The 16,461-nt window shown below is 37.0% G+C and overlaps 3 protein-coding genes across 5 annotated transcripts; 1 reads left to right on the top strand and 2 right to left on the bottom strand.

Annotated features, from left to right (window-relative positions):
- Nucleotides 1-1,068: 1,068 nt before the first annotated feature.
- LOC103936297 lies at nucleotides 1,069-1,882 on the bottom strand. Its single transcript, XM_009346136.3, has one exon. The coding sequence runs from the start codon at nucleotides 1,688-1,690 to the stop codon at nucleotides 1,253-1,255; it is 438 nt and encodes a 145-aa protein (XP_009344411.2). The 5' UTR covers nucleotides 1,691-1,882; the 3' UTR covers nucleotides 1,069-1,252.
- A 1,855-nt stretch (nucleotides 1,883-3,737) lies between these two features.
- Nucleotides 3,738-7,018, top strand: LOC103936298 (2-succinylbenzoate--CoA ligase, chloroplastic/peroxisomal). Of its 3 annotated transcripts, none has more exons than XM_009346137.3 (10): nucleotides 3,738-4,107; nucleotides 4,451-4,523; nucleotides 4,621-4,792; nucleotides 4,887-4,988; nucleotides 5,104-5,201; nucleotides 5,345-5,538; nucleotides 5,700-5,827; nucleotides 6,012-6,400; nucleotides 6,519-6,733; nucleotides 6,846-7,018. In XM_009346137.3, exons 1-10 carry the CDS (start codon nucleotides 3,908-3,910, stop codon nucleotides 6,973-6,975), a joined length of 1,701 nt encoding a protein of 566 aa, XP_009344412.2. In that variant the 5' UTR covers nucleotides 3,738-3,907; the 3' UTR covers nucleotides 6,976-7,018. The 3 variants fall into 3 exon arrangements, with proteins under 3 accessions (XP_009344412.2, XP_048429649.1, XP_048429650.1); XM_048573692.1 differs by having other exon boundaries at nucleotides 3,980-4,121; XM_048573693.1 differs by having other exon boundaries at nucleotides 3,980-4,121; nucleotides 4,451-4,527.
- Nucleotides 7,019-7,410: 392 nt separating this feature from the next.
- Nucleotides 7,411-12,502, bottom strand: LOC103936299 (WPP domain-associated protein). Its single transcript, XM_009346138.3, is given in 7 exon segments — nucleotides 7,411-7,842; nucleotides 7,991-8,067; nucleotides 8,418-8,519; nucleotides 8,875-9,001; nucleotides 9,179-11,255; nucleotides 11,258-11,747; nucleotides 12,271-12,502. Coding segments are annotated over 5 exon segments (2,715 nt in total). The 5' UTR covers nucleotides 11,607-11,747; nucleotides 12,271-12,502; the 3' UTR covers nucleotides 7,411-7,842; nucleotides 7,991-8,007.
- Nucleotides 12,503-16,461: the final 3,959 nt, after the last annotated feature.

The raw sequence follows: 16,461 nt of genomic DNA, 5'->3' as shown, positions 1-16,461 counted from the left end.
TTGTATGCCAAGGACCCCATGAAATGAATGGCGATGGAGATTGAATTGAAGGCAGGCGTTCTTAAGTTCATTATGGTCTTCGATTCTTTGTGACGTGGACCACAAACTACCCCAAAGTCAACCATGTCATGTGACCTGGATTATAACCTCACCAGCCAACATAACGAGGATCCTGAGAATTCTCAAATTGTATCCGTTTATCGTACATCATGCGATCAATTTTCGTCGAATACTATTCATATTTAATTTTAAATAAAATTATTTAAAATAATATCTAACCGCACGATGTACGATAAACGTACACGATTTGAAGATTCTCAGGATCGTCATTCCAACCAACAATAGCCCCTCCATTTCAAACATTAAAATATTTTAATTCATAATATATATATATATAAAAGAAATATTAAGAAGATTTTCTCAAAAGTAAAATTCTTCATAGACTTTATGTCACCTTTACGTTTTTAGCATAATATTTATGATATTAACACAAAATTAACAATAAATTATAAGGTAACAAAAAGTTTATGAAGAGTCTCCTTCGCATTTCTCATCGTATATATCGGAACATACCACGAGGATGCATAGTTCGCATTCTCTAACAATTTAATGCCACATAAAAGCTATACATCGATACATTACCAACCTAGTGTAACTATAATTTAAATCTTAAAAAAAGTATGCAACATAAACCACTGTTTTCATGGTATTTACCACAGAGTGATTCGGAAAATCAACGATTTAAATTTTCGATATAAAATTTAGAGATCTTGCAATAATTAGATCATTGCTATGCCGTATCGTTACAAACGATTAAAGGTCATCTCCTCATATTGTTTGAGGAAACAATTTTGATCATCAAGGCTACAAATCCTTGCAAGCCAGTGCTATGAACTTCACTAATTAAAACTTTTATCCATTTGGAGGTAAGGAAATGTAAACTTGGAATACGTTCTACTAACTTCGTGATAAAAAGTATCAATTGAATAAAAGTTGATTAATACTAAAAAATGTTCAGTAGATTTCGGTTTATTCAAGTTGTTTAGAGCGCTATATATCTCTTTGCACTAAAGTTTGAATTCCGCTTTATTTATCAAAGTTTAGATAAATTTAATGTAAATAAAAATGTGGAATATCCTCTATCACATATGATTCACCTCTTAATTTTATTTACATGAAAAAAAGTGGAAAAAAAAAAATTGAAGGGAAAAAATCCAAAGAACATTAGTTATTTCTTGATATAATTATTACCTCACGATGACGGAGCTTCTGACGGTAAAGATTTATGCTTTCGGTACCTCAAGACGTAAACGAAAGCAGAGGCCACAAACAGAGCCACGCCGGCAATCCCACAAAGCAAGCTCGCCACCAGCAGCACGTCCCTCACGAGATCCCTACCCCTCCCACCGTCACGTGCCACCACGCCCTTCCACCACGACTCGTCGCTCGAGTTCATCGCCTTCGGCTTCGGCTGTGCCGCGTCGCCCGCTGCCGGCGAATTCTCTCCTCCTCCTCCTCCCCCGACGAAGAACGACTTTTCTTCCGTCGGCGACTTCGCGCTCGCCGGCGCCTGGTCCTGGTACACGAGGCCGTGGTCGGACGGCCGCAGCTCTCGGCCGTCCGATTCCATCGCCACCGCAATCAGAAACACCGCGATCGCTGCTACACCAATTTCGATGAGAAACGCCATTTCTCTCCCTCTCTTCCTCTTCCTCCGTCTCGAGAGGGCTCAGGTCCAGCGACGCAGTCGTTTTATAAGAGTATGAGCACCAATAAGCGATAAGTCTAAAGTTTGTTGTCGTTCGTCGGAGACGAGTGGGGAGTGAGCGGCGGTCGTGCTCTCTGTCTCTGTCTCTCTCTCTCTCTCTCTCTCGAATTGGCAGAACTCAGAAGTCAATATATATGGCTTCAATTCCTCCAAACGTCGTCGTATGATTTGCTGTACTCTGCTATTAACCATTCACAGGCTCGCACGCCAACCTAAGTCACATGCACTTTTTCTACTTTTTTTTGGATTTTACTTTTTACACCCGGTAAATAATAAAAGAAGAAAAAGGGCATAATTTCATCAAGAACAAATGGGAAATCTTATTCTTAATCACGTTCTGTGATTAGTATTGGATTTGATAGCTCACTAGAATCGGAAAAAAAAACTTGATTAGATTGTCATCAATAGTCTTACAATCATGTGGGTTGCTTACAATTTAGTCTCATTTGATTCCATACGACTTCATTTAAGATATACGATATCCTTATCAATTAGCTGTACTGATATTTTTACTCAGCATTGGTTTGATATTGTTGTGCTTTGAAAAAAAACTGTTTTTGCTGTGCTGTAAGAATAATCTCATTTTTGCTGCTTCACGTTTTCAGCTTTTTTTTTCATCCAAAACTGTGAAAATAAACTGTTTTTAAGTGTTTACCAAATATCTTTTTGAGCTCAACTTTTTTTGATACCTACTTTTTATAAAAGCATCACAGTACCAAACCAGTACTTAGGCTCACAATATGCCAGAGGAAGAAATAGAAGTCAAGTACTCAGTTTGTCTAGTTGAATTAGAGAATGGACCAGTCTCGGATGATGACTTGAATAATTTTAAAAGTTGGCCTTCGACCGATTTAACATATTTAAATTTTATGAGATCCAGAATTCAATCTAATCTGAGACATTAAACATAAGCACGATGCATGACATGAAAAGATGGGTGTGGCTGTTAATTTAGGTATAGCAACTTTTATCTGTTGTGACGGTGAAGCTTTTGCTTTGTATTATTGTAAAGTTTGGATTCTGGTTTTAGATTCAAAGAATCGTATTATCTCTTTTTGTAGAGCTTGATAAGAAATAGTCGTATTTCATTCGTGATGCCAAAAGTAGATTGTCACGGTTTGCTTTATCGTGTTATTAATATTATATGTGATGGGAGATGACTTTAGCTTTATCCATGGGATTTGGATCCTTCCAAGGTAACTGGTCGGAATTCTCCTAATCAATTTTAGTGGATCGTTAGATTTTTATCCAACGGTTACAAACATGGAGACCCTTTAAAAATTATAATAATTATAATTATTGGATAAAAATCCAACGGTCTAATAATACTGGTTAAGAGGATCATGACCAGAGGATCCAAATCCTTATCCATGCGCAGTATTTGGAGGCTCAACATTTTTTTATTTTTTTTATTAATATGGGCTTTTTTTTTTGGGTAAATTATTACTATGGGCTTAACTTTGATGCTAAGTTACTCCCAACATGATCCTCTCGGATCATTTTGATGATGATCCTGAGGATTTGTGTATGTTCATTGTATATTGTGCGGTCAGTTTTTGTCAAGTATTGTTTACGTTTATTTTTAAATAAAAATGTTTAAAATAATTTATAGCCGCACAATGTATGATAAACGGATACGATTCACGAATTCCCAGAATCCTCACAAAGAGGTTCCAGCGAGAATCCGGACTCAAGTTACTTCTCCTTCATTGTTTTTGTGCAGTAATAATAGCTATGCACACCTTCTTTTCTTTTTCCTCCTTTAAATTCTAAGAAAAAGGAGAAAAATCAAACTTTTACGGTAGATAAACTTTCATTCACATGATTTTTTTTTTAGCGCAATTTTTAAATCAACCACGTACTGTTACGTAAGAAAGTTAAAACATTTTAATAACAAAACGAACGCACAATAATAATTGAATGACTTAAAATATTATCGGTGTGGTAACATAGCTGCTGGGAGTTTCTTCATAACTTAGCTATTATGTACCAAAAGATAAGATAACTTGAAATCCAGTCTTCCAATGGCACTCTGCTCTGACCTCTCTTTCTCTCCCCGCTCCTTCTTTCAAACGGAATTCTCAGAGTTTCACAAAAGAACAGCAATTTTAGTAGATTACTAGTTTGCACCCTAGAGAAATGGGTAATTACTCACAGGCCCACATTTGCCAGTGCATGAGCCTCCTATCTACTCTCCGGCGCAATTCAGTGGTCATGGTCACCGGCAACCGCCAAAAGACGGGCAAGGAGTTCGTGGAGGGTGCCATGGAACTGGCCCGAGGCCTGCTTCCGCTCGGCATACGTTCTGGTGACGTCGTTTCGATTGCTGCCTTCAACAGGTGCTGCTTCGCTTGTAAGATGCTTTTTCAAAGATAGTCAATCCTAAGGACTCGTTCAGGATTTTAGGAAGCACTTCTACTCGTAATTTTACCAGAAGCGAAACAAACATTTTACCAAAATTCAAACGTTTCTTTAAAAAGCACTTTTGCTCATAACGTTATTAGAAGCACACAAAACATCTCTTAAAACTTCTAGAGAAAGCTGAAAAAGTGCTTTTATCGTCCATAAACACATTTAGTTATCTCTTTTAATTACGTTAGAAGCGCTTTTGGTAATCTGAAAGCACTTTTAGCCTTTCCAAAACATGGCTAAAGTACTAATATTTGGTTTCGTTATGATCAGTGAGTTGTATTTGGAGTGGTTACTAGCCATTGCATATGTTGGTGCCATAGCTGCTCCTCTTAATTACCGATGGGTAAGTAAGTAAACTTTGAAACCATAATTTTGTCAATTACTTTTCTGTAACAAAATCTGACCCAACATCTGTTTAATTTGTGTTTTCATCCCTGCAGAGCTATGAAGAAGCACTTTTGGCAATGGAAGTAGTGAGGCCAGCAATGTTAGTGACTGATGATAGCTGCATCCCTTGGTACTCAAAGCTTCAACTTCGCGATATACCTTCTCTGAGGTGGCATGTTTCGGTGGATTCGCCTTCCTCGGATGTCTTAAGGGCTTCGAATAATCGTATGTAGTTTCTAAGACATGTATTTCACATTTAGAAAATTGTAATGAAAACCAATTGGGTTAATGTGTTCATCTTCATTCTTCATTTGGCCAGTGTTAACTACTGAGTCGATTAAAAAGCATTCCGTAGGAGCTGCGCTGCCATTGAACTACTCCTGGGCACCTGACGGGGCTGTGATCATATGCTTCACTTCTGGCACGAGCTCTCTCTACTGTGTTTATTTGTTCTCAAAAGATTTTTTAGGATAGTTGTAAGATAATCCGGTCACTAATTTGTTTTAGTTATCGATTTGTTCTTGTTAAATATATAGGAACCTCTGGAAGGCCAAAGGGAGTTACCCTAAGCCACTCGGCTTTTATCATACAGTCCCTAGCAAAAATCGCTGTTGCTGGCTACGGTGAGGATGATGTACGCAAGTGTTCTTTTCGTAGTTTGCAGTTAGGTAGTAGAGAATGCTTGGACTAGGTTTTTGCACAAAAGCGGGGTTTGAACAAGATTCAGCCAGCAAAATTGAACGACTTCTTACCGTTGAATTGTGTGGATATCTGCAGGTTTACTTGCATACTGCTCCATTGTGCCACATTGGTGGGTTGTCATCAGCCCTGGCAATGCTAATGATCGGAGCACGCCATGTCTTGATGCCCAAGTTTGAGGCTAAATCTGCCCTCGAAGCCATTGAGCGACATAGCGTGACTTCTCTGATCACCGTTCCTGCAATGATGGCTGATTTGGTTTCTAAATTCAGGTAAATGATGACCCTTTTTTCTTTCTAAGTAATGCACGCACGAGTCCAAAGAAGATTGACTTCCAAAGCCTTGTACTTTGCATCGCTTAGTGTTGTACTTTCGATTTGTACTGTGCCTTGCGGCCATTGTTTTTCGGTGTTCATGTTCTGGAATCTGTCAGGGGGAAGGAAACATGGAAAGGGAGGGATAGTGTGAAGAAGATATTGAATGGAGGTGGAGGCTTGTCAATTGAGCTGACCAAAGCTGCCATTAAATTGTTCCCACAAGCTAAGCTTCTCTCAGCTTATGGTAAGTTCTCTTCATCCAGTAGGTTCCCTCGTTATTTAGAGATCGTCTGGCGTCTAGGGTTGAATTTGATTGGTTTTACGAGTTATCCAATCCAATTTAGTCCTAGACACTAGACGAGCCATTAGTCCTCGAAATTGATTCGAATCTTACGATTTTGTCTCTCCTTACCTTCCGATAACTTAAGGAATGACGGAGACATGCTCGTCATTAACCTTCATCACTCTGTATGATCCAAGCGTTGACAACTCTGGCGGCCCTCCACGGTTGAATGATGAACGAAAACTGCATTCAGCTCATGAAGAAAGGGGTGTTTGTGTTGGGAAGCCGGCTCCTCATGTGGAACTAAAGATCTCGGTCGATGGCTCCTCTCATGTGGGAAGGATCTTAACTAGAGGTCAACATGTGATGCTCAGATATTGGCACGGAAGTCCACCAAATGAGTCAGTTTCCGGCAATGAAGTATGGTTTGACACCGGCGACGTTGGATCCGTTGATGACTATGGCAATGTGTGGCTAATCGGACGAGCAAACGGTCGGATCAAGAGCGGAGGGGAGAACATTTACCCTGAAGAGGTACGTGAGCCTCGAAGTTACATATAACCGGCGCATACAGTCAAAATTTTTTTGTCGCGGATTCACCAATTTAGAAAAAGTATATTTACTTATTTCATTACTTATCTCCGATCCGTAGGTGGAGAGAACCTTATTACAACATCCAGGGGTAACCGGCGTTGTTGTCGTCGGAATTCCGGATTCTCGTCTCACCGAGATGGTTGTTGCGTGTGTTCAAATAAGAGAAGATTGGCAGTGGATGAATACAACCATCAAACACTCTGTCTCAAAACAAATGCCACACATCTCCAGTGAGATTCTTTGTCAATATTGTAAACAAAAGAATTTGACGGGGTAAGGAGCCAAGCAGTGTTCTCGAATTTCTCGTTCTAGCTTCATGCGGAAAATTTTGTGCACGTATGCAATTACAATATAATGGTTGACATTAATCTTATGATCTTTGCAGGTTTAAGATACCAAAAATATTCATTTTATGGAAGAAGCCGTTTCCGGCGACTACGACCGGAAAGATCAGAAGAGACCAAGTCCGGGGAGAAGCTGTATTTCATCTGCAACATTTGAATAGCAATCTATGATTCTATTTTTCAACAGGAAAAAGAAAAGTTGGAATTTTCGGTTGGTTGTCATTTTAATTAATCAATAGGAAGGATATGTGGCACAACTTTTTTTTTACATTTATTTTTGTAGGACTTCTTCCGTAATATATTTTAACGATTCGAATCATCTATCATTTACATTTTCCTCAAAGATCATGTTCATTAAAAATCCAAATCTAACCTATATGACCATTGAACTAGGAGTTATGATTTCTTTGTAGAACCGTATTCGTTCATTTTATTTATTACAAATGAATGCCTCTGTGGTTTTGAATTTGTTCAACTTTTTGCAAAAATAATCTGTGAATGATGTTCTAAAAGATAGACGGTTCGAATCGTTAAAATATATTACAGAATAAGTTGCACAAAAACGTGTCAAATGTTTGTGTAAAAAAAAGTAGTGTTACGGATCCGTTGTCTTAATTAATTTATTTATTTTATGAAAGAGAGTTTTAACTTTACAACAGAAAGCAGCGCTGAAACAAGCATGTAGTATTTTCCCCCCAAAAAAAAAAACAGACATATGTAGTATTGCTATCTAAGTGGACTCTAAAACTTCTTCCAACCATGTAAGGAGGAACAAGTGACCAACTCCAGACGAGGTTTTAGCTCGGCACCTAGACAAAAAGAATCGAATAACAACTATACTTCAAAAACCAAGCTCACTAATTTTGATTTTCGCACTGCCCCTGTTGGTTGCAAACCATTTCACATCTCGTTCCTTCATCAAATTTTGCTTCTGCAACTGTCTCTCATACGGGATTTATATCTCCAGGCTCCTCTAACTTTTTCTTGGATGGTTGTTTTGACAAAGGCGATGAATTGCCTACAACTACTCTGCTGACACTGCGTCACACGAAAGATGCAAGGGCGAGATCATTAAGAGTATTCGACCCAACAGTCTCAAATAAGTAAAATTTATACACATTTATAGGAGTTATGTGACATGGTGAGCTGTTGTCGAAAGACGAAACCATTAAATTGGAAACCTTACCAAGGCAAAAGGGTATATCAAGCTGCTTTAATTTCTCCAGTTAATTCTCTTCTTATCAGCTTCAAGATTTCAGTTATCTGCAAACGCAAGAGAGAAGACGTGATCAACATACAGATGTGTTATTTCCGCTCATCAAAGCATTCACCATACTATATTCCCACTAATTCTTACAAAATATACAAGGGCCTATTTGCAGAAGCGCTTTTGTTAGAAGCACAACATTTTTATTATAATTCAGAATCAATTATAAGTTTTTATTAACTTTCATGCTTGGGATAAATTTCTGTCATTTCCGCCAATTTTAATTGATATTTACACCGACATCAATCTTTTTGCAATACATTCATATTGTACACCGGTTCCCCTGAAATCTAGAAGCTATACAGAGCTAACATGATCAACCAATGAATATAAGAAAGCATCTTACTCCAGGATAATGCTTCAATACTGGTGAATAATGATCAAGAGCAATGTATATTTTCTCAACAAGGCTCAACAGAGTCCCCACCTCATCCCCCAAAAGATCAACCTGAAATTCAATGACAAAACCTCAATTATAACAAACTACAAAAGCTATCTTTGATTCGTACTCAGAAGTTCATCTAACAATATACTTAAAGATGTAATTCCTTTTCTTGCATTACAAAATTACAACATAACACTGTGAAACAGAAGTCATTTCAGGGTCAGTAATGGAAGATAACTTCCAATCATATTTACACTGTTCTGTCATCCAGCAGGGCATCTCAAACAGCTTCTTCCACATGTATATGCAAGCATCAATTCAATTCCATGGGTTTTATAGCACGAAATATAATATGACGCCAAAACATCAAGTTGGAACATATGAATGCATAATACTTATCTGATTCGAATTCACATACCTCAGCTTCTGCCGTTTCAAGGTCAGAGCATTTCTTTTCGAGTCTCTGCCGGTACAGCAAACCTCTTCTTACAATGACATTAGCTTTTTGTTTAAGAAAACGCAATTGAGAACTCAAACTCTTCAACCTGGAAACAAGGCCACAGGTACATTATGAGGGTTCCGAATGTAGAAACCCATTAGATTAACAAAACATCACCCCATCCAGGAATCATATAAGAATGTGGAAGCAAATCTATTGACAGAACTAGAGCACAAAAGAATTTACACGAAACAATAAGAGATAAAAATAACTGAGCAAGTACCTTGAACATTTCCTTGAAATATCTTGTGTTACTCGACATTCAAATTCAGCAACCCCTTTCAATAATTCACGGATATACACAGCCGTTGATTCCAATTGCTGCTTGTGTTCCCTTTCTTTTGCTTCCAACAAAGATAAAACATTCTGCTTCTCTTGGTTTGCATCAAGAAGCATTCTCCTCTCCTCATTAACTTCGCTTAACTCCTTCATTGCTAGTTCAAGCTTCTGATCTAACATGCACATGTCAGCCTTATGTCTTTCAATTTGCTCCAATGCATCAGTTAAGTTCTGCTTTGTAGCATTTGACTCTTCAATGCTGTCAGAAATCAATTTCTGTTGCCGACATGTCTCGTCCCTTAAATTATGTAGCTCCTGAGCAGCTAATTCATATCGCACCTTTTCGTTTTCCAATGCAGCTGTTGCATCCTGCGCCAACTGCTCCTTTTCTTCGGACAGAGATAATATTTCTTGCTTTAATCTCACTGTGTTTGCAACCTCCACTTCACATTGTTTCTCTTTTTCTAGTTTTTCTATCTCAATCAAAACCCGGAGTTCATTTTCTTCTATATATTTCAAGTTCAGGTTGTTGAGATTTTTCTCAGCATCTTTCATGACTTCTTTGAATACAAGTACACATATTTCTTGCCTGATAGTGTACTCCATACTCAAATCTTCAATTTCACATTGGCTAGCAGGTTGAGCACTATGGGCAGCTTCTTTAAGTATACTTTTGTAGATTTCTTGCATATAAATATTTTCCATATGTGACTCTTCAGCGATACAATTAATTTGATCCATCATTCCCCTGAGAATACAAGCATATGTATCTTCAACAATTAAAGCTTCAATATCCGCATCTTTAACAGCTGATTTAAGATTAGCCGTTGTTTTTAACAACTTTGCCTCAGCCATGGAATGTTCTGACATTTTCTTAGCAGCCTCAGAAACTTGAAGTGAAAGACACTTAACTTCCCTTTTCTTATCTGCAAGCAAATATCTGAGGTGCTTATTTTCTGAAATGAGTAACTCCAGTCTGTCTTTCAAACTGCTAAGACTTTCTTCATAAATACCAAATGTAGCCATGCCCGCCTTGTCAACAAGCACTTCATCTAATTTAGTAATAACCTCAGAGATTCGCCTCCTCAACAAGTCAAACTCCTTACTCTTCTTTGATGGCAAAGAGGATCCCCTTTCCCTGAAAAATTCTCTTCTGAGGCTGAATAGTTGCTCAGTCAAATTTAGCACTTCAGATTCATGACTTCTCTTCAATTTAATCATCTCATTATTGTAATAGTTTGTCAACTCATCTATTGACATATGCCTAAGCCGGGTGGCATTCAAATGTTCTTGCATTATTTCTGACTCATCATGTTTTCCATTTTCTTCCCAAAGAGATGATGATGATGATGATGTTGATGTTGATGTTGAAGTTGAAGTTACTGTTGATGATGATAGCAATGATGATGAAACTTTGCGATGCAAACGGTCACCCTTCTTATAATTATTACTCTCTTCATCACCTTCCAAGGACCCGTGAGAAGATAGGTGCCCAATGTCAGAAATAGATAGTGATTTTGAAATGGAATCTAATTCCTCACGTAAACTTGATATCTCTTCCATCCTTCCAAGCCAGTGCAAATTCCTATCGCCATGAAACCGATCCAAATTTTTTTCTTCAACACTCCAGATACAATTCCTCATCACCAGTGCTTCTATTTCTGCTTTAAAATCCTGCTCCTGCTGCCATTCACAGACTGATGCCTTTGCCGAGCTAACCATTCCTTCCACCCGTTGAAAGACAGTTTCTATTGTACCTTTTAGGCTATCGAGCAATCTATCCACATCAATCCATCTGTCAGATACATTATCTTGCAGTATGTCACCGAAACCCAACAACTGAGAACCAGAACCAATCCTCTTGATCAAACTACACCCTCTAATCCCATCAATTTCATTCTTGAGCTTCCTGAAGTGCTCTTCAGTTGTTCCTCTTAAGATGCCCAAAGTTTTTTCAATGCCATCATGCTGTACGACAGCTTCAAGAAAGCTAGGACGCATGCCACCTTTGGCACCTTTTTAATAGGTTTGTCTTCAGTTCCTTTTGACTCTCGCTGCATGGGTGAGAATTCGTTTTCATCACCACCCACATGGTAAACATGTAACATTTCCTTCAGCTTAGTCACCTCTAGTTCTTTTTGAGCAATTTTCTCTGCTGCGTCGTTGGTTACTGCATTAACAATCCCCTTGATGACTGAGTCACTCACCATCCTCGATATGGTCAACCGGTCACTGATTTCTTCCCAATAAGAATCCAAATCCTGGAGAAGGTCAAGATCCCGATTATCATTTTCTTTCACATCATTGCTAAGCTGAACAGAATCTCCATTGCATGATTCAACACCGTTACTCATGACTTCTAAACTCTCCATAACTTCTTCGGTTCTTCACACATATAAAATGAACATCACCACCAAGACATTGCAGAGAATAACCACTACCAATATACAATCCCCAAAAGGTTAATCACTTCGTCCTCAACAATTACCAATACACTGCGCAGACCCGTTGAACTGCAAAAGTTTAAAAAAAAAAAAAAATTATGAAAAATCACAATTAAAAAAGTCCCAATAACTATAATCTTGTCGACTCAACTAAATTTCATGAAAATGTGAATCAAATCACAAAGGAACCTGCTTAAGTGCTAATAAAAATGGAAGAAAACATAAGATAAAATTGTAACAAGTCATTTAAAAAAATGCAAAAACAAATATACACCCACACACACACACCCACACATATATCTCTAAGTCTACAGTCTTTGAAAATTTTTTCATTTCTAGTAACATACAAGTTAAGCCAGCAAAAAATGCAGTACGCAATTCAAATTATCTTAATACTTCCACTTTCTCACCAACCAAACAGAGCTAAAACAAGCTCAAAGAACAAAACGAACTACAAAATTCAGCTTTTAGACTATTTTCTCACCAGCCAAACAGAGCTTCCACGAAACCAATTCCAGGATACCAAAAAAAATAAAAATAATTAAAAATCCAAAATTCCTAAAAATGGAAGCACAAAAAAAAAGCTACTTACCAACGAAGAAGCTGAATCCACCGGTGATACTTCAACTGGTAAAAATCAACGGCCAAGGAGAGTTTGAAAATCCCGAGACGACTGTGAATTTTGGGCAAAGCTGCTTGTTTTCGTCTGAACGGAAACTTCTCTAATTCTCTGATTTTTTAGGGTTCATGGACAAAGAGAAAAGTTCAGGGCTTTGGGGTGGATTTGCGGAGCGGGAGAGGGAGGCTATGTGTTTGACCCCGTTGTTCTCCATAATTACGAGGGTTGACCCAGCTTTAGAATTGGTGCCTAAATTTGCGACGTGACGTAAGCGTATAGTTAATTTGTTCTTATTGGAAAGAGATCTGCTCCGGAATTCTTCCATCAAGATCATCGGATCAAATGATCCGGATTTTTGAAATTTCATTCAACGACCTATCTATTTTGATTCATTAAAAATTATAATAAATTTCTGCTGTTATATGAAATTTCAAGGTCCTGATCACTTGATCCGGTAATCTTAATGGAAGATATCCGAAAATGATATCCTTTCGTTTTTATTATACTGTTATTGGACTTTTTTTTCTGATCAGTTCATATTTATTTTCAATTTTTGGTTGAGATCCCATACTTCTTGATTTGAGAACTATATAATGACCAGGCCAGAAGTTATGATTTTTAGCCGTTGGATTTTCAGTTAAGGATTTAGGGGTCAAGACTTTAGAACAATTACATGGGTCGATTTATTCTAGAATTTTCGTAAATATAAACATTTGTTTTTGTTAATGCTGATGGTGGATTCAACGTTGCCACCTTTTCAAAATATGGAAAAGAATATATATCAGCAGCACATTAAGAGTTAGCTTGTATCGACTAGCATTCGAAGTAACGATAGTTTTCTTCACTTGACGTTGTGTTTGACTTACATGGGCAAGAGAACAACATATATTTGTAATGACTTTGATATTTGTTAGGAGGTAACTTTATTTTGTAGTTTGTGAAAAAAGAAAGGAGTTAGCATATCCAAAAATTAAACATCTGCGGAGTTAAACGTGACTTTATGTTTGATTATCGTCAAAAACGAATTTGAATCACGTTTTTGTTTGTCTATTCTAAGGCTAAACCTACAATTTCTCCTTTAGTGTAGATAATAGTTTGTTTTTTAAAAATGTGACTTTGCCACTTAGTACTATCATTCAGTGGTATTCATTTTAATTTGTAAATGATAGATCTTAGGTTCAAGTCTCACCAAAGACGAATTTGAACCAAATTATTGTTAAGCCATTGTGAGACTGATCTCACCTCCTCCCTCTTAGTGTAGAATAATATTGTTTGTTAAAAAAAATGACTTTAGGTAATTTAAGGACCAATGGGAAGTCACTGAATGGTGCTCAAAATTTAATTTAGGTAATTTAAAAAGAATGGAGGTGGTCACATGTAATTAAGTTTTCTATTAGATGATTAATTTAGTTGAGGCGCATCCTACCGTTGGTGTAAGACCAAGATTTAAGTCAAGAATCTTTACAAGTGTTTTAGTTAATCTAAGCAATCATGTTTGTATCATCACAAGTGCTGTCTCTTTCTGCTTTTTATTTTATATGATAATCATTCCCCCTACTTAACTTTAGTTTAAATATTTAACTTGTTGTATTTTGTATTGAGATCCTCTCTGGATTTTTTTGACTGGAACTCATGGACTCAAAAACGGACCCCCTCAATTTAAATATTGGGACCCCATCAGTTACTGGCTCACTTCACATAAAACCAAGCTTTTGAACGACTTGAATCTCTCCCTCTTTTGAACAGTTTGGATTTCGAGTCCCTCGACTCCGAACACAGAGGTCCGGCGGATCTCAACTCAAAATCTAGTACACCTGACAGACAAAGTATCATTAATCCCATTAAAAATGGCCTAAGGTTTACCTAATCAAATGAACTTCATCTAATTTTCTGCACCTAATATGTTTTGAGACAGGCCTGCTTGTTAGTTGTATCATTATCTATGATTGATAATTCCAGGCTCCAGCAAATTATAAGCTGTGATGGGTCCTATTACTTTTGAATTTTTGTCACTAAAGTATAGGCTCTTGCGGGCATCTTCTCTTCATCTTCTGCCCCTCTTTCTAGCATTCCAATTCCAGAGGACCCACTACAATCATGTTCCCCAACACATAGTATTCCATTGGCACCAAAAGTTACATCATCTCTTTTGACTCTCGATTCAATGCTAAGCAGGAAAATGAGAAATTGAACATGAGATCTCGGGTGCGTGTTAAGGTTCTCTTACCTAGTGTTTTCTTATGTTATAAGTTGGACTTGGAAGTTTTGTGGTGATTGGGGTTTTTTTTCTGGTAAAAAAAAAAAGTTTAGGAGAGATTAGTTACTCTCACCACTAGCGTCATGCAATACCCACAATTTCGAGAAAGACTTATGCGTGACATTAATTGCCAGGTGCCACCGGTATAGCTTTACGTAGGAATTTATAAATCAGCACAAACGAGAACTATTAGCAGCGTGACTCGAACCTTGATTAGGTGACACACAAGACATGAACCTTACCAATTAAGTCAAACTCTCGCTGGCGTGATTGGGCTTTTTTTGGTGGAACATGAGTTGGACTTGGGAGCATTTGAGTGTGAAGTTAGCTCTTTTTGGGTCTCCAGTATCTACCAACTTATAACATAAATTAGAACTTATAATTGTTTCATACTTGATTAAGGATTTAACGGTTAAGGAATCAGTCCATGCTATGAGTTAGTCCTTTCTAGAACGTTCGCTTTCTCTTAATATGCGCATTGCAAGGTTTATGAAAATTATGATTTTGGTAATTGTTGTAGGAAGTTTAATTTACCATCACATGTGTTCTTGATATGTTAATTTTGCCTCAAAATTGATAACTTTAAGTTATTGGTTTTGAATTTCAACAATTAGTGAACTTCACACCTTAAATCGCGAAATAAAAACTACTGGAACTTCGCTTTATGTACTCCAATTTTCTCCACATGCACACATTTATCTCTGAATTCAGCAAATTACGACAAAATCAAAGAATAAAAAATAAACAAAAATGTTTAAAAAGAGAAAAAAAAAATAATGTGGGAAATCATAATCCAAACAACAATTTGGCCAACAAATTATTAATATTTCTGGTGGGGTGGTTGTCCTTTTGATTATTGCTCATGGTTTGGTTGTTCTGCTGATCTAGGTTTGGCACTAATGCAATTTCGTAGGATTGTGTTTCATTTCTTTCTGCATTTTTTTGGTATGAATTGATTGATTTCTTGTTTGTTAGTTTAGTTAGTAGGTTTTATTGTTTTAAAGATTTGTATTTCTTATGCCGGAAAGAACTTGGCTGCTGTTGTGTTCCTTTATGCCTTTGCCCTTTTGTACCAATTTTTAGGGTTAACTCAATAATTATCATCAACAAAAAAAAATATTTAAAAAAAATATTATTATTAAGTAGAGTAAGAGAGTTCAAAACTATTACAATAATTTAAAAAACGCATAGATGAAATCCCAACACGCTATCTATTAAAATATTTTAGATAACATGCAAAAAGTTTGTGAATTTGGACCAAAATCAACAGTAAATCAAAACTAGAATCCATATGGGTTAGATATGCCAACCACCTCTGCAATAATATACGACAAAAACTGAAAAACCCATCATCAACAATTGCTTGCAACAATTGAAAGACCAAAAAGATTCATAAGATCACCATGCAATTAAATTAAGATAAAAATAATCAAGGTTGTTGGCGTGTCAAATCTTAAATTATGAACTTTTTGTGGGTCTCTTCTGCAAGTCACTTCATCCATTGGATTAGATTTAGATTATTTTACCAAAATTTGTTCTCTTCAAGTTAATAGACTCCATATTTCTTTATACCAAAAGCCAGCTGAAAAATACTGTTCATTAACAGTGTTTTGAGGAAATTTCCCTTCAGCTGCTATCCATTTCTAAATTTTTTTTTTTTTTTATGCGTTGCATGGTAGATTTACGAATCCGCACGTGCTAAAGTTCTGTTGGAGCGGAATGATTAAGTCGGTGGGGCTTGCATTAACTTAAGTTCTAATCTTCATAGACATTATTGTGAATTGCAGACAGTTGTTAAATCAATTAATTAAGGGTAACGTGCTCGTTTTCTTATGCGAAGTTTGAATTTTGTTTTTGTTTTTTGTTTTATTTTTATCTAGTTCTTCCCCTTCTAAAGTGGAGAAAAC

This window comes from the organism of the source record quoted next, unplaced genomic scaffold (assembly GCF_019419815.1).
Source record: "Pyrus x bretschneideri cultivar Hongxiangsu unplaced genomic scaffold, Pyrus_bretschneideri_v1 Contig7, whole genome shotgun sequence".
Taxonomy (NCBI): domain Eukaryota; kingdom Viridiplantae; phylum Streptophyta; class Magnoliopsida; order Rosales; family Rosaceae; genus Pyrus; species Pyrus x bretschneideri.
The sequence above is the reverse complement of the archived record's forward strand: the minus strand, read 5'-3'. Positions and strand labels throughout refer to the sequence as shown.

What these genes read in the sequence shown, in the direction of transcription:
- LOC103936298 (XM_009346137.3), top strand. Translation starts at nt 3,908, where the DNA reads ATGGGTAATTACTCACAGGCCCACATTTGCCAGTGCATGAGCCTCCTA. An exon ending in AGAACATTTACCCTGAAGAG is followed by an intron (nt 6,401 to 6,518) that starts GTACGTGAGCCT and finishes TCCGATCCGTAG; the next exon opens with GTGGAGAGAACCTTATTACA. An exon ending in AAACAAAAGAATTTGACGGG is followed by an intron (nt 6,734 to 6,845) that starts GTAAGGAGCCAA and finishes TGATCTTTGCAG; the next exon opens with GTTTAAGATACCAAAAATAT.
- LOC103936297 (XM_009346136.3), bottom strand. Translation starts at nt 1,690, where the DNA reads ATGGCGTTTCTCATCGAAATTGGTGTAGCAGCGATCGCGGTGTTTCTG.